This window comes from Aphanomyces astaci (genome assembly GCF_000520075.1).
Source record: "Aphanomyces astaci strain APO3 unplaced genomic scaffold supercont1.10, whole genome shotgun sequence".
Lineage (NCBI taxonomy): Eukaryota > Oomycota > Saprolegniomycetes > Saprolegniales > Verrucalvaceae > Aphanomyces > Aphanomyces astaci.
The window spans coordinates 385,637-408,866 of NW_009798273.1; the positions used below are offsets into that span (position 1 = coordinate 385,637).

A 23,230-nucleotide genomic window follows, 5' to 3' on the forward strand; every position below is an offset into this window, starting at 1 on the left:
ACGGGTAACGACCTCCGAGACAGCGAAAACTATTACATTCACCATGGCTCTCGTCAAGCCGTAGTACCTCAACCTCCAGCCATACGCGCAATGCGGATCATGGAGCTCACCATTCCTGATCCAACTCCGGCTCCAACTCCTGAACCTACCCCTGCACCCACGCCTGAGCCAACGCTAGCTCCTACACCTGGGCCTACCCTTGCACCCACCCCTGAACCAACACCAGCTCCTACCCCTGAGCCAACTCCGGCTCCTACTCCTGAACCTACCCCTGCACCCACTCCTGATCTAACTCCGGCTCCTACTCCTGAACCTACCCCTGCACCCACACCTGAGCCAACGCCAGCTCCCACCCCTGAACCAACCCCTTCACTCACCCCCGAGCCAACGCCAGCTCCTACCCCTGAGCCCACACCTGAGCCAACGCCAGCTCCCACCCCTGAACCAACCCCTTCACTCACCCCCGAGCCAACGCCAGCTCCTACCCCTGAGCCTACACCTGAGCCAACGCCAGCTCCCACCCCTGAACCAACCCCTTCACCCACCCCCGAGCCAACGCCAGCTCCTACCCCTGAGCCTACACCTGAGCCAATGCCAGCTCCCACCCCTGAACCAACCCCTGCACCCACCCCCGAGCCAACGCCAGCTCCTACCCCTGAGCCAACTCCTGAACCTACTCCTGAACCTACTCCTGAGCGTACACCTGAGCCAACTCCGGCTCCTACTCCTGAAGCTACCCCCCACTCGACCCCTGAACCAACATCATCGGCTAGTACTCCTCAACCAACTCCAGAACTCACACCCACGGTGACTCTTTCGTCGACGCCTCGGCCGACTCGTCCACCAATGCCAGCTCCCACCACGCCATTGGTGACATCGACGATCGCCAATGGTGCTTACGTGCTGACTGGAAATACCGCTACTCGGATCATCGCGTTCACAAAGACTGCTGGCTCGTCCATCCAAAGCACTGGTCAGCAATGGACTGTCGACCCGACGACGCAAAAATCTGTGCGCTTGGCTGGTACCAACTTGTGCTTGGATGGGTACGAAGGGTTCAATGGCGGCACTGTGCATTTGTGGCCGTGCGACGCTTCCAACCCTAACCAAAAGTGGGTGTACGACGTCGTCCACCAGCAGTTCCGCCACGGCACGTTTGCTGGGTTTTGTCTGGATTTCAACGCCAAGTTGGGCGTGACGCACTTGTGGACGTGTTTGGATGCGACGAGTCCCGACATGGGCAACCAAGTCTTTCAGGTCAAGTCTGTGGTGCAATTACGAGCCAAGGGCAAAGTCCTCTCGGGTCTTCTTCGCAAAGTAACGTTCTTGCCGTCCGGAAGCAACGTTAACCAGTACTGGTTTGTCGACCCAGTTCGTCGGTCGGTGCAGTTGCAAGGCACGTCGTTGTGTTTGGATGGATTTGAAGCGACCAATGGTGGCACCGTGCACTTGTGGGAATGCAGCGACACCAACCCCAACCAAAAGTGGAAGTTGGACGACCGCACCAAGCAGTTGCGCCACGGGACGTTCGAGGGGTTTTGCTTGGATTTTGCGGACGACGGGGTCCGCCCCCACCTGTGGACGTGCTTGCCTCGCCGCCATAAGGACATCAAGAACCAACAGTTTGCTTTGATTCGACAAGATGGAGCCAGCCAAGTGACAGAATTCGACGGCGAGTGAACGACACAACGAGTTCCCCCAGTCTTGCATTTCTGAATGCTGTAGTGTAAATTGCACCGGTTGACCCTAATAGTATATTTGCATTTGTTACAGATTGTGTAGCCGTTGATGACACTAGTGCATGCAAGGCACCACCTTCGCCACGACCGTTAGGCTCACTGTGCCGATCCAGTACATCGTGTAGTTTTGATTGTATTCTAGGCTGCATTTTACTCTTGAGATGTCAAGCGGTAGCCCACTTGATTGATGAGATGTGGGGTTCTGAATTCAACCTCATCAACAGCCCTTCGACAGCTTACTCATGCAAACGAAGTGCACAAGTCCGTACGTCACATGACATAAGACCACGATTGAGGTGTAGAAAGTTTAGCTCGTGGGCAGCATTCCAAAGTGAAATGTTTTTACCGATCGATTGGGTTCCCATCTTCGTTCTATTTATAGTTTCTATCCATCCCTTTCGACATTGCAGTTTGTCACTGCATTGTCGGTGGGCCATGTCAGTCAAGCCGACGATCGCGCAGAACTTGTGGCGCAAGAAACGACTGTTAACACAAGGGGTGCTGCAGGCCATGGGCAAAGTACTGTACCCCCTCCCTCCTTTGGCCCTTCAAACAATTCACTGACCACTCTGGCGAATCCATAGACCCAGCCCAGCGACGACACCAAGTTCAAGGACGCTTTGGCCACGTATGTTGCGTATATCGCCCACATTCGCCAAGTGGCAGCGCGACTCGACGCCCAGCGGGTGGCTTTGCTCGCGTTCGATGCAGCTTCGACGAGTTTATTCGACATAACGTTGCCACATGGCACCTCGCCTTTGGACGCACCCGCCCGCTCCATTTTGGTTCGTTCAATGTTATGATCATTGAAAATCCCTAACGTGGGTACAGGATGCCACGATGACAGCGGCGGTGCAGGCCTTAGACGCCAAAGCAAAATCCCTTGCAGTTCATGAGGTACTTACTGTATGTAACCAAATATGTTGACATAAATATAATCATGTTTTGACATGATGCTTATTTATTGCGTTTACAAGAAGTATTAATACTAACTATTACAGTAATAGAAGTAGTACCTACTTTTACATGAATTTGACGAAATGTGGGCTAGGATGTCATCCAAGCTCGAGCAGCCGCCAAACTGGAAGTGGACAGCTTGTCCCGCATCAAGTCGAGTCGAGTAGAGGCTGCGACCGCGCTTCTCGAGACATTAACCGACCGCCTCTTTCGCCAGTTTGCCCTTGTCCAAGCGTATCGACATGAGTTTATTGCAGACGAGGTGGCCATGGTACATACATACGCACCTTTCAATGTCAACAACATCCACCATGCACTGTCATTCCGTTGATCCGCTAGCTATGCCGCCATATGAGTCAATCATCACCGAGTAAAAGTAGACTAACTACGTTGATACAGGCCCAGCAGGCAGTGGGGGTGTACGTGGCTCAGTTGTCAAGTACCCCCCTCTTCCCGAGTGAAGAAGTCTCATCTGAATCGTCAAAGCCTGTAATGTCACACATTCGTACCAAGTGCATACCGTCGTCACAACATTGGTTAGCACTTGGCCACGTCTTGGACTTCCGAAACCCAAACAAGTGCATCCACTTCAACTGAAGGAGAGGCTAGCGACCGCCTCCCACGGGAACCGAACGCGACTTCGTTGTCGGTCGTGCCACTGACACCACAACAGGCGACTGTACCCACCGCCACCCGCCTGCGCGTTTCAAAGTTGACAGTGAGCCCATTCCTCGCTAAGTTGAAGCTGTTATCCACCCAGCTCAATCCCCATACTATTTTATATAACCCAGGTATTATTGTTATTACCAGTTAGTTAGGTTCAACTTCCCATTAACACCAGTGCACAGGACAACCAATCCACGACGACGACGGCACGACCAATCAAGTGGACGACGACGAATACACGCTCGATATGACGGCGTCCGACCAGTGTGTCATAGGCGGCGGCACGAACCAGTCTCTCTTACTAGTGTACAGTGTTCCCCCCAGCACTTAAAAACAAATCAAGCCATCAACAATGACGTGGCACCTCCGTTTGGTTATAAAACCCTGTCGCACACACATCGTCACATTCAGTCGCACTTGGAGTTGGCTCGCGCTTGCGCAGCGTCCGCCAACGCCTGCCAGTTGTGCTTGATCAAGACATAGGCGCCACACACCCCTGCAAATGTGTAGCCCAGCGTCATGCCAATCCAGAGCCCGGGAAGCCCCCAGGCGAAGGAAAACTCAAACAAGTAGCCCACGGGCAGGCCAAACAAAAGGTACGACACGAAGTTGATGGCGGCGCCGTAGTTTTGCAGCCCGCAGCCCCGCAATGCGCCCTGGATCGCAGCGTTGAGTCCGTCCACGAGCTGAAACCCAGCCACGACCACGGCCACTTGGGCCGCTAACCTACCCTTTCACCATGTTAACCCTATTGTTATGACCCAAGCGGGGATGGGAAACGTACGCAATCATAGCCGAGTCTTGGGTAAATACGCGCGGATACATGTATCGAAACGCAAATACACATAGCCCCGTCATGACGGACACGCCGCCTGCGAGAATCGTTGCGACGGCCGCGGCAACCTTGGCGCGCTTAGGGCGGTTCGAGCCGAGGGCATTCCCCACGCGAATGTTGCCGGCGACGGCAATCCCCAGGTAAAACATGTACACAGTCGCCGTGATATTGACGAGCACGGCGTTGGCGCCAATCGCGACGATCGCGTTCGGGAGCAACCCTATTGATCGTGGTTTCATGCGACACCGTCGTGACAAAAAAAATGTGCGACACTGTACCTGCCAAGAGCGCAATAATCTCGTAGCTCCACCATTCAAACACCATCATGAGCATGCCCGCAAGGCCAAAGTAGACAAACTCGGGCACGCCTTGCACCGCCGCGTGCAGTTGCCAGCCCGGCCAAAACGCCAACCGATCCTTCTTATAAAAGTACGGCACCAGCGACAGCGGCAGTGACATGTTCCCCAGCGTCCGGCTGATTGCCGCACCAAGGTACCCACAGCTCGTGTGGTTCACCAACACATAACCAGTGACGAGGTTCACCATATTGCACAAGATGGCGCTGTACAGCATCGGCAGCGCAATGTTCTGGGCCTGCAGCACCTTCTTTAGCAGCTCATACGCGTACAAAAAGGGCAGGCCGAACGCCAACACGCGGGAAAACTCGCCGCTCAGCACCGCCACGTCCTCGGGTTGATTCAAAAATATCAAAATGTCGGCGCAGTAGAAGTTGGCGAGGAAGATCGGGACAAAGGCCGCGCTGAGTACGACCGCCCCCGTTTGCAGGTATAGTCCAATGTGCCGAATGTTGCCGGCGCCATACGCCTGTGCACACAGTGTGTCCATGGCGGTTGCGAGGCCAATCCCCACCGACAGCGCCGTCAAGTTGAGGTACATGACACTCAGCGCGGCGGCATCGACAAAGCGTTTCGTGTCTTCAGCTGCCATTTGACCCACAAGCACCAAACTCACGAGACCGGGGGTCAGTTCGAGCACATACGTCAGCACCTACCCGCGAATGAGTCGACCATTGAGCATGCACGGAGACAACGTACCACAGGATACGCCAATCGATACATCGCAGGCACTTCGTCCCGAATGATGGCTTCCAAGTCTGCCGTGTCGTCGACGGGCGGCAGCGCATGCTTGAGCGGCAGAAGCGGCGATGTTTCTTCTTGGATCGCCATGTCTGGTGGTGCTCAGAGGGAAACGAGGATATTTCCAAAATGGTCGCCTTCAACATGTCGTGTGTCTAAATCGGAAAACTACCGTCCGCAACTGTCCAAGCGTCGTTTAACGTAAATGGGTAAAACGCGTTATTTTCCCCATGAGTCGAGTCCTATTGCATGAACGCTATCCACTGAACAGCAATGAATACTGTACTTGCACCATGATGAAATGGATATGGTTGTCTGGTTGTGGGAAAACTATGACTTTTCACAGCTTGTAGTAGTGTACAGACTACCATTTCTAGGAAAACACGGCGGAAGGAACGTTTAGTATGACTAGTACGACGTGTAGTAATACTACTGCATAGTATTACGTTATTCACAAAACGATCAAATTGACGTTTTAACACTGGGGTAATTAACGGTATTATAGTTGGTCCAAATCTGCCAAAGCATCATGAGAGAAGTCAACGGTATAAGTTACCGTTCGTGTGAATTTCGGATGTATTTCGGAACGGCTGCGTAGATCGGGGAATCGTACGATGTTTGCTCAAGCCTAATCTAATTTACTAACTTACCTAAAGTCACCTTTAAATAGGCAAATATATAGAATATCCTAATCTATGGTTGATGCTAAGAGTTGAAACGGCCAAAGATCGCACGCACGATTGTGCGAAATACATGGGGCAAGGCATGAAGCACTCAGTGTTGCCATCAACCATTAGCTTTCATGCAAAGCAACCTTATTCAAAACTTAAAAATGTCGAAGGATGCACACTTTACATTTACGGAAGCTGCGGCAACCGGTGTGTACAGTACTACTATCGTCTACGCGAACCATGGGGGAGATGTACCGATACAGTGTGATACTACGTACTTCGAAGTACTGTACTTCGAAGTAGTAAATAAATTAATAGTCCGCTCACACGACAGTGATATGGGTGCAATCAATGCTGTGAGCTCTTATAAATATCTTGCCACCATAAATCGTGGGCAATTCGAAATGGTCTCATCTCAAACACTACTGTACTACAGTACTACTCGAGTACTGTACGGTAACGCATCGAAATCACGAACAGCAATAAAATAAACATAAATTATGCATATATTTATTCCTCAATACAAAAATCAAGATACACGCCCTGTTCGCGATTTAGAAACGCACAACCCGTCATTCCGACTTTTATAACTGATCGCAATAATCGACTACAAACAACACATTCACAGTTGTTTTATGATCAAATAGGAACTATAAAATAGTGCTCGAAATATATTTTTCTAGTTACCATGCCTTTAGATTTGCGAAATTCCTATGATCTAATAGGAACTATAAAATAGTGCTCGAAATATATTTTCCTAGTTACCATGCCTTTTGATTTGCGAAATTCCAGAGATATGTTGATATGCTGCGTCAAAAATTAGATTTGACACGACGCAAAAAGTGTTCGCGATTTCGATGTGTTACTGTATTAATAGTACTTCGAAGTGTTATTATTTTAATAATAACACTTCGAAGTATTTACTAGTAATACTCTGTATTAATAGTACTATGTAATAGTAGCTTTTAGCTGCTGACGAATGGTCTAAGCGTACAGTAATTGTCAGTTACTAGGAACAACTACAGTAATGTTAAAGCTTGTATTACTAGGACTAACGTTATTAATACATAATAATACTAGTAGTAATTAACAGTAAACGCATGTATGTATGTAGGCAGGACGACAATATATATTATAGGGCGTGTGTGTTCACAGTCAATGGCATACAGTACAGTAGTCTAATACTAAGTAGTAGTGCCGGTGTTTATATAGATGTCCACGACGACATTCCCTCACCTTTAATACAAATATTAAGTACATGTGCTCTAGATGCTTGGACATCACCGCGTGCATCGAAATGGCGTCATTTGTTAATACTAATCTTAAAAACTTACATTATTCCTCCGAGTATACAGCAGTACATGTATTAAAATGGAGATCCATCCTTCTTTTGTTAGTATCGGACCTACATTCCAGCCAACTGGAGAGAGCGAAAAAACCCGATTCTTGCGATGAACAATCCGCCGTCATACGCCCAGCCGCCAGCCTATGCGTACACGTCGTCGGGAAGTATCCAAGTGCAGACCACCGTCATGTCCTCCTCGGTAGAACGATTCCTCTTCTTTCCTTGAAGCAGTCGGTCATCATGATGACTCCAGACTACATTTGCCATCTCACGCACAAGTTCCGCGACATCGATTTCCTCATTGAAACCTCCGTCCGATGTCAAGCTCTTCGAGAGCGCAAAGGATCGACGAATGTACGAAGACATGTCTGATCTATATGCGATCATCAAGGTACATACAGCATCATCGTGATGGTGTTTGCCTGCTCACGACACTGGTAGACAACCGAACACCTTGAGACTGCATACGTCCGTGATGCGATCTCCCCCGACGAGGTACCTTTTCCGATGTGTCTACATGTCGTCACTCCCTATATAGTACACGGAAGCATGTACCAAGTTGATTTCTCAGTACAAGACGGCGGAAACGGCACTGCGAAACGCGGGGCACCTCGTGTCGATCGACGCGTTCCTCTCGCATTATCGGTTGGACTGTCCGCGTGCCGTGGAGAGACTCGTGCGTCTCGGCGTGCCCGCGACCGTCGTGCACAACACGACCAGTACGAGTGTCGACGCGGTGAACGTCGCGCAGACGGTAAGTCGAAGCTTCCTCTGCTCGTCATGCAAACGTCCTTCTAGGTGCAACACTTCATCACCCTCAGCGACGCCCTCAAGATGAACATCCGTGCTGTGGACGAGGTGCAGCCGCTCCTAAGCGAGTCCATGGGCTCCCTCACGAAGGTCAAGGGTCTCCCGCCGACGTTTGACGGTCTCATGAAGCTGGAGCAATGGTTGCGTGTCCTCAATGCGATGCGGGCGTCCGACGAACTCGACGAAGACCAGACTCGCCAATTGAGTTTTGACCTCGAGCAGGCATATACAGGGTTTATGAGTTTTTTAAACAAGAGCGGCTAAAACTGCGGGTTTTGACCACGTTTTATGGGTTTTATCATTGTACGTTATTCTCACTATTTTGGTTTTATCTACTAGTACTTTTTGGCTTTACGCATTGTGCAAGCGCCGCAATCGCTCGTTCATTGTGCATTTGGCGCCAAGGCCGACGGATTCCGCCGCTACGACCAGCGCATCGCTCTCGTCCTGCATGCGCTCGAGCTCTTCCATCATGCGTCGGATCTCGGGGGAACGACACAACGACGACTTGGGCGCGCGCTTCCGTGAGGTAGCAACGATGAGCCGCTTGGTTGACACCGCACGTCCACTCGCAACTGTCGCTTCTTCCCGCACCTTGCGCTTCGTGGAAGTTGAGGGTTCGGTGACTTTGGGCGTTTTGACAACTGGTGGGGCTACTTGGACTGGGCTTGGAGCAACCTGGGACAGTACTGGGGCCAGAGGGCACTGCACCGGCGATGCCACCATCCAGCTGTTGAGTGCGTCAGGAGCTGTCCACAAGACACCTTCGTCGTTGCCGTCGTCCTCACGCTCGAAGACTTCGTCCTGGTACATATCAAAGTCGTCGTCGATTGCGATCGTGGACTCGGAGCATCGGACGGTATATTCGAGTTCACTGTCCGACGAAAACGTCGACGTCGTCGACGCCGACCGATGCAGGCGCAATGGATGTAGTTCGTTGGACATCAAAGTGTCTTGACTTGACGGCGATAGATAGGACGCAAACCATGCGTTCATGGAGGGAACGATGTTGATGCCGATACGCAGCTGCATGCTATCTTCATCGCTGCAACTGTCGTCGTTGCACGTTGATGATGTGGTCGCGGAGGACACCATGCAGAGCAAGATCAGTGCTCCGATTGTGAAGGCCGCTAAGACGTTGAGCAAATGAGGCGCCATGTAGCAATTCCACACGCCCCATGACAGTAACAGTGGCGCGATGATCCACTGTACGCTGAAGAATTCTCGCTTTTTGTTCGACACGTGGTGGGCCTTGTTCGACGATAACGACGTCGACGCACCTACATGGATAGAATGGAAGTCCTTGTTCCATCCATGCAGCTTGTCCACGCCGCCACCTCGTTGCCGCATGCTTGATTCCGCCTTCATGGCCTCGCCTCCTCCCTCTACGACGACCGCCGATTGCCGGAATATACAATGGCTGCAGAGTTACTGCCAAAATATAAACCTAAACGAATGGTGAACTATATAATACTATCAAATACAAGCACCAAGCTAATTTAATTCCTGTACTGCAATTGTCCCAACATGAAACTTCTTCACCAATCAAATGCGATGATTCAAAACTCGAAAGACCAATCGAAGTTCCAGGACGGAAGACATCTCGAGTTACGAAGAAGGATACCATCAGCATGACAAAAATAATACACGTACCGGACTCGACAACCTCGCACCAGCTGAACAAAGGCAATTCTTGTGCGTGTGGTTCACAGTACAGGACCATAAACCGTGGTAAATTTCAGAATTTTGGTACCATACCAGTACCTACCGGTGTTCAGATTTTTCATACTCTGCCGCCCGAGTAGTCGAAACGAATCAAATGCTGTCGGCGACCTTACAAAACTCGTCAGAGTTTACAGCACTCACACAAGGCTTCTCCCATTCTACAATCGAAACCTGTGCTGAGAACACCCCCGCACTCCCGTAAAGCAGTGTGTGACTCTTGCATCCTTCGTACTACCAGGACTGTACCGGTAGTGTGATTACGCAAGTGGGAATATTCCAATGAACTGATCCAGTGAGACATTTCAGTGGGCACGCACTGGAAATTTCGACCAAGTGCAAATTTCCAGTGAGAAATTCTGACTGGACAAACCTTTACACACTCACAATGATTCGATCTGGCCAAGGAGCTAGGAATCACAACCCAACATGATGATGTAAATCTCATAATAGAGGTCTCACCACCCCCAACACTCGATGATAACGCGCGAAGCACTCATATGACACTGGTAGGACTGGTAGTGCGTATAAACACACATATTACTGAAACCAAGTTCTTTGATTAGTGAAATAATACAACTGTGCAAAGTATTTATACTATTAATAGTATTAATACATACATATTGTGATTGCGCGACACCAAAACTCTTACGCTGGAGTTCTGATTGGTTGAATATACTTGTCCTTTGTGTAAGAGCCAATCAAATCGAAATTGGATTAGCCAATAGCGTCGATTCGGCACCGACTGCGTAGTAGTATTATTTTGAAGAACATAACGTTACTACCATTAACATAGTAACGTTATGTTCTTCAAAAGATCGTGGGCGCTTGAATACTGTATTCCACTAGAATTATTGGAGGAATATCCCCATTTGCAAAATCAATCTACTGTACGAAAATATATTTACTGTACAATGGCTTCTGTAAAGGTCTGTCTGCGCGCCGACGCGCAATGGCTAAAATATCTCACTCCTCCCGGGCTGTGTTGGGCCCAAATAATATTATTTGGCAACCGATTACGGCAATAATACAGACTTGGTATGTCTCAATAAATATCGCATCGTTTGTATGCAATGAGTCAAAAATCGAATAAGCACCAAATCGGCAGACAATTCATCGACCAATCAAAACACAGAACATGAATCAAGTAGCCAATCAAATCATCGAATTAGTGTAGGACTGAAATTAGTGAGGCAGGGAGGGGGACAGTCCAAAATTCAAACGAGCACAAAAATCCGGAATAACATTTCACTATTAAATACGATTACTAATAGTATACAGGACCAGAATGTACTCGTTTTCAAACGAACTGTTTTTAAATATCCTCTTCCACGTGAACGATGAGGAGTTTTCAAAAGCTTTTAAAATCCATTTGAAACAATTATTCCAGCTATTGATCTCCAACAACAGTTAAGACTCTGGGCGCGATGCCACTCGTGAAATGCCGCTTCTGCGGCAAGGAGAGGCGAATTAGCCTTGGTTCCAACCTCCTTCCGTCCGAAGTGAACGACCTGCATATGCTATGCCAGCCATCCTGCTTCAAGATGCTGCACAGCCGCGGCACGTTCGCAGACTTGAACCAGAAGGAAGTGCTTGTTCCCATCATCGACATCTTTCACGACATGGACCTTCAGCAAAAGGCCATGGCCAATATAGATGTGGCCATGACGCACCGTGCCGAGAACTCCACCATGCGGCAGCAAGACATTGCCGCCCCACCTCCATCAGGTCGTCCCGCCGATCGCCATAGCAACACCAACTGTGGAAACAACGGCATCGACAATGGCCCTCCTCTCACGACGCCATCGTTGGTAGATTCCTCTGCCGTCAGCCAACCCCATAGCCTTCACAGCAGCGCCGATCATGAGTCCACTCCGCTGCATCGACGATCGCCGTCGTCCGACATCTCGTCATCCGCCAACTGCAGCTTCCCTTCCGCGCAGCCGCCCCCTCGAAGCATTACCACGCCACCTCCAACGTCGGACATGCGGTCGCTGTACATACCACCCGTCCATTACACGTCGTCGCTTCGCGCAACTTCAGCCGAACAACCGCCGACGGGTCCGTCCGACCTCCCTCCAGCCTTTGAACCGTCCCCACCATCGCAACCCGCGGCTTCTTCTGACTACCTCCGCATCATCGAACGCTTTCGGTCCCGCCGCCTCGAAGACCTCGACGACCGCAACAACGTCCTCCGCCTCGACCTCACGCCCGCCATCGACCTCCGCACCCCCCTCGCTGCCGCGGAAACGGCCGCTGTCATCGGGTACAGTCAGTTCCATCTTCGAACAAGTTGACACTTTTGGCTGCGTAGGTGCTTGGAAAACGTCGAGTTCGTCGTGGTGGTCCAGGGCCTCGCTGCCCGACTCAACGCCTCCTACTGGACCGTCTCGTTCCTCTTGACTTCGTACGACAGATACCTCGGCCATTTTGCCAATTGTACACTTTTTAGTCTATTTTAAACATTTCTTTCCCCGTTTTGATCCGCTTTTGCCGTTTTCAACTGGTTTTTTTCCGCCGTTTTGATATCTGTTTTTATCACCGTGTTGCACTGTTTTTTACCATTTTTCATGTTTTTTCCAGTTTTGAGCTGGGTATTTTTTCCGTTTTGATCCGTATTTTCGCTATTTTGATCTGTTTTTTGCCGTTTTTGGAGCCACATAATTTGCTGCGTTCGAATACTCCTTCATCACCTTGTTGGCGTAGACTGCCGCCGCTGCTGCCAGTGCAATGCGACCACTACCGAGCCGACCGCCATGGCGTGATGACGTTTGTCGGGTCCGTCCTCGTGCCGCTCCGCGCCGTCCACGCGCACTTTCTGCACGGATCGCCCGTCCAGTTGCCATATCCGGATGGTCCGGTCGTGGTCGGCGGCGGCCCCGACGATGGCTTGGCCTTGCACGACATGGAGTTGGCGTTCCATTCGACTCTGGTATTACCAACTATCCTCCTCCTGATATATATATATATATATAAATATATATATAGGTACATGCCAACCTCAAAACGCATTTTGGATGGGATGTCTTTGCCGGGGGAGCGCATTGCTGGATGCAGTACATGCCATCGCAGTACCAAGACATGCACCGATTTGAGCCAAAACTGCACATGTGTCGCCCGTCGGGCCAGCGCTCCGAGTTGATTTACTCTGGCAATGGCTCCACCGACACTGCATACCAAGTACCAACTACTACCGTTCATATCAATATATATATATATATTTATATATAAATCAATAGGTGGTCCTCGGTGAAATGGAGCTCGTCGTGTTCGATCCACTCACGGCCAAGCAGCGCAGTCGCGTACTGGACTTTCTCCGGCGGATGGGGTACCTCCCAGGCACCCGCGCCGACCTCGTCGACAAGTACCTGCACAATCTCAAGTACGATATGGTTTGCCAACGCTGTCGCAGATTTGTTGGGTTTTGATGTATTGGCGTCATAGTAAATTTGGGTACAAGTCGTCCGTGGTGCAAGTCCGAGCAGGCGAGTATGCGCATGTGCACAAGGTACAAACCTACACGTTGATGATGACGTAATCAAACGATAACGTCATCAAATCGGTAGGGTCGACTGCACCTGTGGCGCAGCGTGGGCGGCGCGTACCCCATGCTCGTGTACATTACGTGGGAATGGACATTTCAAGGCGTGACTCCGCAAGGCATCCACGACTCGGCCAAGGTACATATGTACTACCTGTCTTACTCCTACTACTAGTACTACTACTTACTACCTCTCTCTCACTTATAGTTTTTACTCGACACTGCCGTGGCCCATCAGCCGTCCTCCGTTGCCCCATCACCGTTGCAATACATATTCAACCCCCGCAACTGCTTCTTGGAGGCCATCCGCCAGTGGTTGGCTCTCACCACCTTGGACACTGGCGCATGCGTGCCCCACTTGCGCGCGGTGCTGCCGGTGCTGGAGCGGCTCGTCGATGAGGACCAGGCCGTGCATGACGACGGGGACGACGGATGGTTCCTCGGCGCGCAGCACCCGCTTCCGGCGCGTCACCACGCGGGGCCGAACCGGACGCTGCCGCCGCACTTGAGTCGCTGCCGCCTCTGCTCGTACGTTGATATTGTTTTTCCCCAAAATTTGGTTGACCATTTGTCATAAATATCGCCAAAATTACTATTATTCTTTGTAAAAAGGTGTGGTGATTCGTAAGCACACTAATTAAAGGCATACACTACTTTGACGGTTGTTTCCTGCAATCTGATTGGCTCAATCATCAGATGCTATTGGTGATACTTATCCAGTGATTCTCACACTGGATTGTTCTGTGATATGGTTCATTCTAATGCCGGGGATGGGTGGTTGTATAGGAACGAACTGTCCAACACGTTCAAGCAGTGTCTTGGGTGCACAGTGTATGACGTGGCGCCGCCATTTGTCGTGTGCGTCGACTGCAGCCGCGCCCCGAGTCGGTTCGACCCCCGCGCTGGCATCCGGTCGAGTGCCGGACACACGGGCAGTTTGCCGCGGTCGCAGGCATACAAGGAGCGGAGTGACGTGGTGGCCGTGTGCGAGTGTCCGGGGCGGACGCCGTGCTCCGTGTGCGAAGGCTGTGACCAGTGCAGTTGCCTCTGCCACACCATGTTTCTCACGCGATACCGCCTTCTCCGCCTAGGTAACAACCAAAAGATTTAACATACAAAATGTATCCACATCACTATGTGTAGATGACCTCGTGGACATGCATCACCTCGTGGTCGCGCGAACTGCGAAGGATACGCGGCGGTTGTAGGAGATGAAAACGACCAGTGGTACTAGGTAACTGTAGTAGTGAAAAAGAATGTATCGGAGACACTGCTGTCACCACTATTAATAGTACTACTAATAGTACTACTACTACTAGTACTCAGGAGTTGACATAAGTCGTGTACTCGTGGTATTATTCGTGAGGCTGGGTGTGGATACTACCCAAAATTGGTATAAAATGGCCGTTTTTCCAAGAAAAGTGGCCAAAATCGAAATATTCCGAGATTTATTCGAGATTTGGATGATATTACAATTTTCTTGAGTATCGAGTGTGAGGTGTTGAAGTCTTGCACTGTCAATCGGAAATCGAATAGTAATTTAATTCAACTGGCTGCTTCCACACAACTTTTGTTTACTTCTTTTGTAGAGTTTGGGAATTTTTGCCAAAACGGTTGATGGCAAAATGTTCATCCTTAATGTATCTACAATATGTATGGGACAACGCCGTAGTAAACAAAGTAGTCCTAACAGTAGTGACAGATCTACACAACGTGTGTGCTGACGTCGTGATGTTGAGCTCCACCAACGCAGTGTCACATGCATCATGTATTTATTGTGTGGATTCGGTACAGACCCCGAATTTCCGAATTGAAAGAATCACGAATCGACACTACAGACGACGACGGAATGTTAAGACTTATTTACGAAATTGATTGTATATGATTGAACAAGATTCTTCGAAATTCGGTGAAGTTTAACGAGAATTAGTGTTATGGCCAATCAAAACTGCTTATAATGTCCTTATATCGACTATCTGTTTTTAATTGGACAAAGGCCGCATCCATATGATTGAAACTTCGATGCTTCTAAAATTCCGTCGCTCTCTGCAACGTTATTGGCAAATCCAGTTTTGAGTGGATTTGATTGGCTCTTACTCACTAGTATATTCAACCAATCAGAACGCCGCGTGATTGTCAATGGGTGATTCGCTAACCCACGCAAATTTATAGCGAAATCACAATATCGTTTGCATATATACATATAATAGTTATACATATATATATATATATATATGTATAACTATTATATTTGTCGCTGTATTGTAGGGTTTAGAGATGCAGCGATGAGGCGACGAGGGACGTGAGTTCGTGCAGTCGCGCGGTGGTGTCTGCAATCAGCTGGGCTTCTGCCGTGAGGACGTCGTGGCAGATCCGCGCTCGGTCGGGGGACAAGCTAGACGCTGTGGTTGGTGGTGATATGTCGACTAGTGCGTTTCGCAGCAACTTTTGCGCATCCAGTTTCACTTGGGTCACTTTCGGCACGAGGCGTCTGGCGGCGTGGGCCATCTCTTGGAGTTCCTGCTTGTACTGTATCTCAGCTTTGGACAGCACCGTCTGGTTCTCCTTGACGGCCTGCAGGACAGCGGCGGCGCGGTCGTTGAGTTGGCTTTGCTTGGCTTGGAGAGCTTGGACGCGGGTGAGAAGGTCGGCAAAGGCGGATGCGGATGCGCCGAGGGCCCCGTCGAGGGTGGCGGCGTCTGTCGTCTGCTGGTCCTTCCATTCGCGGTGCAGCTCGATCCGGCTGCGAGTCGCGGCGCCGATCGCTTCAACGTACGCGGCTTGGTCGAGGAGTGCTGGAATATGGTTTTGGGCGAAATGGAACGTGTCGATGGTTGTGTCGGGTAGAGAGGTAGATCCGCCTTGGACGTGGATCTTGTGGCTTACAAACTTCTCCTGCAACTCGTCCACAAGCTGGGCTAGCGGGGTAACCACCGGTGTCGTTGCTGTGAACGAAGAAGATGGTGCTGGGGCACGAACGATGGAGGACGAGGAGCAGCAGCTGGCTGTCTTGGCCGACACATTCACGAGTTCCCACTGGCCACTGGCATATAACACAACCAGTACATGGCCCCGCTCGACCGAGTAGATGACCGCGGCGCCCGTGACCAGCGCGGTCGCGGATGGCGCGAGCGATAGCACGCGGTGGACGGACGCTGTAAATGGGGGCGGCGCCAGAGGAGCTGTGACGTAGGGCAGGTGCAGCACATGCACCCCCGTAGAATGGAGGGCGTACACGACTTGGGCGTTGAGGGGATGCGTAGCCAAGTGCAGTTTGCCGTTGTCACAGGTGGCGCCAATGTTGATGCACTCGACGAGGTAGACCGACGGCGGGGGGGGGGAGCTAGACGACTGTTGGGGCTTGGGCTTCTTGAGCTGCCATCGCGGCTGCACTGGTCGTTCCATGACCACCTACAAGAGTAGTTGTAGTAATACTAGTTGTACTAGTAGTACTACTACTAGTAGGGAGAGATTCGAGTGTGCCTATTGCCGATTCGAAATTGGAGTACTATAGTAGGGGGGTGCTCTCAATCGAATGAGCAGCAGCACCAAACAGTGGCAGACATCGATGATCATCGACCAATCAAAACCCACAACACGAATCAAGTAGCCAATCAAATCCAATCTATCTTTTTGTACATACAAAAGTCAAAGAATCGATCGTTTCGCAGATTTGGCAAATAATTAGCACAAAAGTCAACCAAATTAAAAGTAAAAAAAGAAACACAATACTTTGAATCGTGTGTCAATATTCGTCAATTCAGCCACTCGACAGCCATAGGGCGGCACACGATACCCGTTAGCACACGAATACAAGTGCACAACGAGTATATCCACGTACGATCGTAACGTGGCCACTGGACCACCCGATGGCGAGGACCGGGGCACGGCCGAGGTTGTTGGGGGATGCCCCGGGGTACGCGACCGCCGCCACACTGTGCGCTTTGCTGTTTGGATGGGACCATGTTGCCGATCCGTACGGGAACGGGCCTTGCAGTTGGACGGGCCAGTGGAGGGTCGCGACGGCGTCGGCGGAGGTGCTCGAGCGCGTCCATGCGTTGGTTGGAGCCGACAATGGAGAAGTGATGTCCTCATCTTCGTCGACGGTTGGCGGCGGCAGGTCGGCGGGCCAGACAGTGGCGAGCCAGTGCTTTTGGGCTTTGACGTGGATGCGCGTGTCCAAGTCGACGTTGGCGAGCGTGAGCTGGCCATCCGTAGCTTGATGGAGAAAGCGGAGCAGGGACGCGGGCACGGACGCGCCGTCGTGGGGCAGGATGGGGCTCAGTGCGAAGAGGTCGCCATTCGATCGGAGGATGTACACTGTCAGGGCTTCCCATCCTGTGACAGGGCCAAAGCTTAGCGACGTTGTCGCAGAAGCACCCACGCTGGACGAGGGAGGGGCGAACGACAGCGGGTGGGTTTGCTCGGGGCTGAACGTGCTGTCGTCGGTCGCGTACACGAGCAAGTCGTCCGTGGACGTCAAGAGGACGACGTGGGAGTCGCTCAGCGGGTGCCACGTAGCGGACACCGCTGTGACGGTGGGGAGGAGAAGGAGCCGACGCAAGTCGACCTCAAACACGTCCGGCACGACGGTCTTGACCTTGGCGCGGTCGGATGGCGAGAGAGTCGCGAGCGCGCGCTGGACGGACGTCGTGTCGGGCGAAGGTACGTCGTCTAGCTTGACCACGCGGCGGCTGCCGTCGGCAAACACGACTTGGACGAGCTGCGGCGTCGGCGTGAGACGATGGTGCGCGCTGAGGGGCAGGTTGAACACGTACAAAGCACCTTCGTTCGTCTGCACGAGGACCTTGGTCCCGCGGGAATTGAACGCGAGGTGGGACGCGGACGAGAGGACGTGGACGTTCACTTTGTCTGAGGATTTCGTCGGTGTGAGGTCGTGCAGACTCGGCTTGGACGCGTGGATGTTAATGTGGCACAAGCGACCCTTGGCACCTACGAACACGAGGTCCCCGCTGGTTTCGCACAGACAGAACAGATTCACATGCACGTCTGGAAGAACATTCGCCAACGTTGCCGCCGCAACGGTGCTGGCAGTTGCAAGCGCGGATAAGAACGAGTCCGTGGCAGATGAGCCTGATGCTGCTGGTTTGGACGTGGCATTGCTGGAGCGTGCGTCGCTGGTGCTACTGCTTCCTGGTGATGCCGATGGAGCCGAAGAGGCTGTCGACGTGTTCAACTTGAACGCGTTGGACGTCGCCTTCTTCATCACGCGGGGTTTGGTGCCAGGGCGATGCATTTTATTGGTTTGAAATCGGGCGGCTCCGATACTGGTACAAATAATACATGCCGAAAAATAATATTTTCGTAAAACAATACTATACATAGTAGTCGTGTATTTTAATCCATTAGACTTAAATCAAGTATGTTAGTTCGAATATTATAAACATTATCCATATATACTTTCAACGGGTTGGATGTATTTTAAAACAAAATTCATAATATTTCAACGGCGCGACACATTAGTCATCGCGTGCTTCAGCATGGCCCCCAAGCAGCGCATCCACAAGTCGATTGAAGAGAAGGTGCGCATCATTGCATGCGTGGAAGGAGGTATGTCGCATCTCGCGGCATCCAAGGAGTTTGGCGTGTCCAGGCCTGCAGTGACGAAGATGCTCAAGGAGAAGGACCTGATCACAGCCAAGCACGAACAGCCGTGGTCGGCAACACCCGTGGCAGCGCCGCACAAGCGCAAAAAGACTCCACGCCGCCACGACACCCTTTCGGTGGACATCAAATCCGACGGCGCGTCGTCGTCATCGTCGTCATCCTCCGCCCCGGCTGTGTCGTCGCCGGAGCCCACACAGATCGACGTCCAGCCCCTGCTGCACGCCCACCACGTGCTCACAGACGACAACACATCATCATCCACCGATCAACCCCGGCGTCCTCGCGTGCTTCTCGCAGCCTCGGGTTCCGTCGCGACGGTGAAAGTGCCTGCGTTGGCAGTCCAACTCGCCGCCGTCGCCGACGTCCGCGTCGTCGTGACCAAAGCCGCCCAATTCTTCCTTGACAAGGCCGCGACATACGATCCCGAGGCACATGCCGCATTCATCGCGCTCTCTCTTCCGATCCTTCGCGACGACGACGAATGGAATGCCTGGTCCAGCCTCGGCGACCCCGTCCTTCACATCCACGTAACCAATCTTCGTCCATCTCTCGTTCCATGCACTCCTCAACCTCGTCCATCCTTCGTACATAGTTGCGTGATTGGGCGGACGTCATGTGCATCGCCCCGCTGTCGGCCAACACCATGGCCAAACTCGCCGGCGGCCTCTGCGATAACCTCGTGGTTTGAACTCCAGCATCTCCCATTGGCCTCACGACGCCAACTTCCTAGACTTGTGTGGCGCGGGCGTGGAGTACAGCTAAGCCACTAATCGTAGCTCCAGCCATGAACACCCAAATGTATGCGCATCCTGCGACAGAGTCCCACTTGCACCTGCTGCGGTCGTTTGGGTACAGTATCGTCAGTCCCGTGTCCAAGACACTGGCTTGCGGCGAAGTCGGTACGCTCCTTCTCTGTATTCTCCATTATTAAACATGCACGTCCATAGGGAACGGCGCGCTGGCGTCCGTCGACACGATCGTCGGCACTGTCGTCCGCAGCCTCGTCCTCCTCGCCCCCTCCACCCCTCACGCCCCGTCTCCTCTGTAACATCATCGCACATATCGGTTACTTTATCTTTGTTGACGTCCAAATCTTCATTGTATCTGGTATGGCGGGATGGATGCTGCTACTTAAGTACTATTACCAAGTCGATTCGAACTTGGAGTACGATAGTTGGGGGTCGACTGAGCAGAAGCCTACCAAGGCCGGAAGATTGAGTTTCAAACGTTTCAAACAAAGTATATTTGCAAGGTAAGGGGGTGAAATTGTGTTTAAAACGAGATACCACAGTTTAAAACGTTTGGCTCACGTGTATCGATGATACATCGACCAATCAAAACACAGATCACGAATCAAGTGGCCAATCAAATCACGCCCACTTCATCATTGAATGAAGTGTGTGAATTAGAGAGTAATACTGGATGATCTTGATATACAAAAGTCAATATTGTTTTGTTTTTTCTAAACTGGAGTGACATGGAGAATGAATCGACACAACCAAATACATGGGCAGAAGAATTGAGCCAATCAGATTACAGGAAACCATCGTCAACGTTTAAATAGTGTGTGAATTCATTTAGTGTGATTTCAATCCCCACAGGTTCATTCACAATGAATCGATCGATAGATTTGGCGATTTTCAGCACACAAGTCAGCCAAATTTTGGGTAAAAGGACAATAATACAAAGTATCGATCTATAGATTTCCCAAAAGGCAACCAAATTTTGGGTAAAACGACAATACTTCCAAAGTATCGATCGATAGATTTGGCCAAGACAGTACGTTAAAGTCGAAATTTTGGGGAAAACGATAAGACTTTCGATACAGTACACTTGAAAAGTATGATGCATTTCGTTCGTCTGGGGCATCATTCAACAACATGAGATTCTGTGCGTGTGTCTTGTGTTTCCGGGAAAAGGACTAAGTATGGTTCTATATAGGACTAAGTATGGTTCTATATAGGACTAAGTATGGTTCTATATAGGACTAAGTATGGTTCTATATACTTGTGATGCTCCTTGGGTGGGTTGTTGGTTGCCTTAGCTACCTATCTATGCCTTGTACTCGTCCTTGAGAATCTTGGCAATAGTCGTGAGCTGCATGTTGCTTGTGCCTTCGTAGATGGCGCCAATCTTGGAGTCGCGCCACATTTTCTCCACGTGCAGAGTCTTGGTAAACCCGACGCCGCCAAGAAGCTCGATGCACTTGGACGCCGACCGCTCCGCCACGCGCGATGCATGCAGCTTGGCCATGGCCGCGTTCTTCACGAACGGCTCGCCCACGTCCTTAAGCCGCGCCGCGTTGTACACCAACAGCCTCGCGGTCTCGATATCCAGAGCGATCTCGGCCTGCTGGTGCTGCATCGCCTGGAAGTCGCCAATATGCACGCCAAACTGCTTGCGCTCGTACAAGTAGGGCACGGTCTGATCCAGCACGCCCTGGGCGAGGCCAAGCATCTGAGATGCAATTCCAATACGTCCTTCGTTCAGTGTCGAAATCGCAATCTTGTATCCTTTGCCCGCCTACTCGAAAGAAATACACGATTAGTAAGTGAATATATATATACATGTATATATATGATATCATCATACGAGTATAGTCGTGACGACAATAGAATGTGGAATATAGTGTACATCTCTGACCTTTTAAATATATATAGTATTCGACCACCCGTTGACTCAAACGAACACATATTTAAAACATAAAGAACCACATGAAATGAGAATAATAATATACCACTACAAACGATGGATGTACATAATATATATATATATATATTGTTCAGTCGATTCGAAATTGGAGTGGTATTTGGGTGGTTAATCGAATCAGACAATCGATCGACCAATCAAAACCCACAACACGAATCAAGTGACCAATCAAAACCCACAACACGAATCAAGTAGCCAATCAAATGATCCACTCGTCGACCAAGTCAACATCGAATGATTCGTGAATGTGACTGAAATTAGTGTGATACTAGCTGGACAAAGAATAGATTTGGCGAATTAGCACAAAAGTCAGCCAAATTTTGGGTAAAAGGACAAAAGTAGGTCACGCCCGAGAGGATACATGGAGGGGAAGGGGCCGACATACTTCGCCGAGGATTTTGTCTGCGGGGACCTTGACGTTGGTCAGGTACACAGGGCACGTGGACGACGCGCGGATGCCGAGCTTGTCTTCGGGCTTGCCGATCTCGAGCCCTTCCGTGTCGCGGTCCACGATGAAGCACGTGATGCCCTTGTACCCCTTGGCCATGTCGATGTTGGCAAAGACGAGAAATACGCCAGCGTACTCGGAGTTGGAGATCCACATCTTTTGGCCGTTCAACGTGTAGTAGCTGCCATCCGCGGACAGGTCGGCGCGGGTTTTGAGTGCAAACGCGTCGCTGCCCGACCCGGCCTCGGACAAGCAAAAGCTTCCAATCTAATGCAGGCACCCATGTTGAGAGATGTAGACGGAGGTAGGTGGTGGAGGAGTACCATTTCCGTGGCCAAGCGCGGCAAGTACTCTTGCTTTTGTTCGGGCGTGCCGTAGTTCTACATGCAAAAAGCAAAGAATCGTCGATGGACATGAATGCATGGACACACTTGTGTGCACGTGACAAGTGATGGGTTGACGGTACCACGAACACGTTGTTCACGACCGTGTTCTGCAAGTCACAGAGGAGACCCACGACGGGATCCACGCGACTCAGAGCTTCAATCGTCAAGCATACATTCATGAAGGACGCGCCCGACCCGCCGTACTCTTCCGGGATTTCAATCCCGAAGAACTACATGTGTCATGAGATACTACATTCCGCGACCGACGAAGAGGATGACATATCACGTACGCCGTTGTCAAACATGCCTTGGGTGATTTCCTTGTCCATTTCGCCGTCGGCGTCCATCTTGCTAACTTTGGGCAGGCACACATCCTGCGCAAATTTCGTTGCCGCGTCTTGAAACATGAGTTCCTCTTCCGACAAGAACGACAAGGGCAGGTGCGTCGGCACCTTGGAGCTCATAGCGCGGGCGGCGGCATTGGCGGACGTCTTGCGCAGGAAAGGACGGAGGACACGGCGGGCAACGGCGCTAGCTTGCATGTTGGTGCAAATTACGATATGAGAGCCAACATGAAGTCCATCCATGTTATTTCAAAACGACGTATGATTGGATTAAATTCAGTCCTTTTTTCCGAATCCCCACGTTTTGATTCGTGATAGCAAGGACATTTCCA

General features: G+C 51.0%; 10 protein-coding genes across 12 annotated transcripts; 5 read left to right on the forward strand and 5 right to left on the reverse strand.

Moving 5' to 3' along the window:
• Positions 1-99: 99 nt before the first annotated feature.
• On the forward strand, positions 100-1,774 carry H257_05381 (hypothetical protein; the record flags this gene model as incomplete). Its single annotated transcript, XM_009830244.1, has 1 exon — positions 100-1,774. The coding sequence occupies one exon, from the start codon at positions 100-102 to the stop codon at positions 1,678-1,680; it is 1,581 nt and encodes a 526-aa protein (XP_009828546.1). The 3' UTR covers positions 1,681-1,774.
• Positions 1,775-2,156: 382 nt separating this feature from the next.
• Positions 2,157-3,693, forward strand: H257_05382 (the record flags this gene model as incomplete). 2 transcript variants are annotated; one of them, XM_009830245.1, is made up of 7 exons in its annotated part: positions 2,157-2,258; positions 2,324-2,524; positions 2,571-2,636; positions 2,791-2,967; positions 3,096-3,185; positions 3,238-3,487; positions 3,545-3,693. In XM_009830245.1, the coding sequence occupies exons 1-7, from the start codon at positions 2,175-2,177 to the stop codon at positions 3,691-3,693; spliced, it is 1,017 nt and encodes a 338-aa protein (XP_009828547.1). In that variant the 5' UTR covers positions 2,157-2,174. The 2 variants fall into 2 exon arrangements, with proteins under 2 accessions (XP_009828547.1, XP_009828548.1); XM_009830246.1 differs by lacking the exon at positions 3,096-3,185.
• H257_05383 (hypothetical protein) lies at positions 3,483-5,414 on the reverse strand. Its single transcript, XM_009830247.1, has 4 exons — positions 5,253-5,414; positions 4,476-5,205; positions 4,147-4,417; positions 3,483-4,088 (listed from the first exon to the last, which is right to left on the reverse strand). The coding sequence occupies exons 1-4, from the start codon at positions 5,382-5,384 to the stop codon at positions 3,770-3,772; spliced, it is 1,452 nt and encodes a 483-aa protein (XP_009828549.1). The 5' UTR covers positions 5,385-5,414; the 3' UTR covers positions 3,483-3,769.
• Positions 5,415-7,397: 1,983 nt separating this feature from the next.
• Positions 7,398-8,411, forward strand: H257_05384. Of its 2 annotated transcripts, XM_009830248.1 has the most exons (5): positions 7,398-7,509; positions 7,564-7,701; positions 7,752-7,805; positions 7,849-8,064; positions 8,109-8,411. In XM_009830248.1, exons 1-5 carry the CDS (start codon positions 7,417-7,419, stop codon positions 8,382-8,384), a joined length of 777 nt encoding a protein of 258 aa, XP_009828550.1. In that variant the 5' UTR covers positions 7,398-7,416; the 3' UTR covers positions 8,385-8,411. The 2 variants fall into 2 exon arrangements, with proteins under 2 accessions (XP_009828550.1, XP_009828551.1); XM_009830249.1 differs by having other exon boundaries at positions 7,849-8,411.
• Positions 8,388-9,566, reverse strand: H257_05385 (hypothetical protein). The gene has a single exon (XM_009830250.1). The coding sequence runs from the start codon at positions 9,486-9,488 to the stop codon at positions 8,472-8,474; it is 1,017 nt and encodes a 338-aa protein (XP_009828552.1). The 5' UTR covers positions 9,489-9,566; the 3' UTR covers positions 8,388-8,471.
• A 1,703-nt stretch (positions 9,567-11,269) lies between these two features.
• Positions 11,270-13,960, forward strand: H257_05386 (hypothetical protein; the record flags this gene model as incomplete). Its single annotated transcript, XM_009830251.1, has 8 exons — positions 11,270-12,108; positions 12,157-12,249; positions 12,549-12,774; positions 12,831-13,022; positions 13,082-13,224; positions 13,287-13,350; positions 13,409-13,522; positions 13,592-13,960. 8 exons carry the CDS (start codon positions 11,270-11,272, stop codon positions 13,958-13,960), a joined length of 2,040 nt encoding a protein of 679 aa, XP_009828553.1.
• Positions 13,961-14,095: 135 nt separating this feature from the next.
• Positions 14,096-14,546, reverse strand: H257_05387 (hypothetical protein; the record flags this gene model as incomplete). Its single annotated transcript, XM_009830252.1, has 2 exons — positions 14,096-14,470; positions 14,532-14,546. 2 exons carry the CDS (start codon positions 14,544-14,546, stop codon positions 14,096-14,098), a joined length of 390 nt encoding a protein of 129 aa, XP_009828554.1.
• Positions 14,547-15,596: 1,050 nt separating this feature from the next.
• H257_05388 (hypothetical protein) lies at positions 15,597-18,661 on the reverse strand. The gene is made up of 2 exons (XM_009830253.1): positions 17,225-18,661; positions 15,597-16,794 (listed from the first exon to the last, which is right to left on the reverse strand). The coding sequence occupies exons 1-2, from the start codon at positions 18,638-18,640 to the stop codon at positions 15,655-15,657; spliced, it is 2,556 nt and encodes an 851-aa protein (XP_009828555.1). The 5' UTR covers positions 18,641-18,661; the 3' UTR covers positions 15,597-15,654.
• A 194-nt stretch (positions 18,662-18,855) lies between these two features.
• Positions 18,856-20,224, forward strand: H257_05389 (hypothetical protein). Its single transcript, XM_009830254.1, has 4 exons — positions 18,856-19,538; positions 19,604-19,693; positions 19,742-19,910; positions 19,959-20,224. Exons 1-4 carry the CDS (start codon positions 18,885-18,887, stop codon positions 20,057-20,059), a joined length of 1,014 nt encoding a protein of 337 aa, XP_009828556.1. The 5' UTR covers positions 18,856-18,884; the 3' UTR covers positions 20,060-20,224.
• Positions 20,225-20,929: 705 nt separating this feature from the next.
• Positions 20,930-23,120, reverse strand: H257_05390 (hypothetical protein). Its single transcript, XM_009830255.1, has 5 exons — positions 22,845-23,120; positions 22,635-22,784; positions 22,492-22,548; positions 22,106-22,435; positions 20,930-21,534 (listed from the first exon to the last, which is right to left on the reverse strand). The coding sequence occupies exons 1-5, from the start codon at positions 23,094-23,096 to the stop codon at positions 21,064-21,066; spliced, it is 1,260 nt and encodes a 419-aa protein (XP_009828557.1). The 5' UTR covers positions 23,097-23,120; the 3' UTR covers positions 20,930-21,063.
• Between the last annotated feature and the right edge of the window lie 110 nt (positions 23,121-23,230).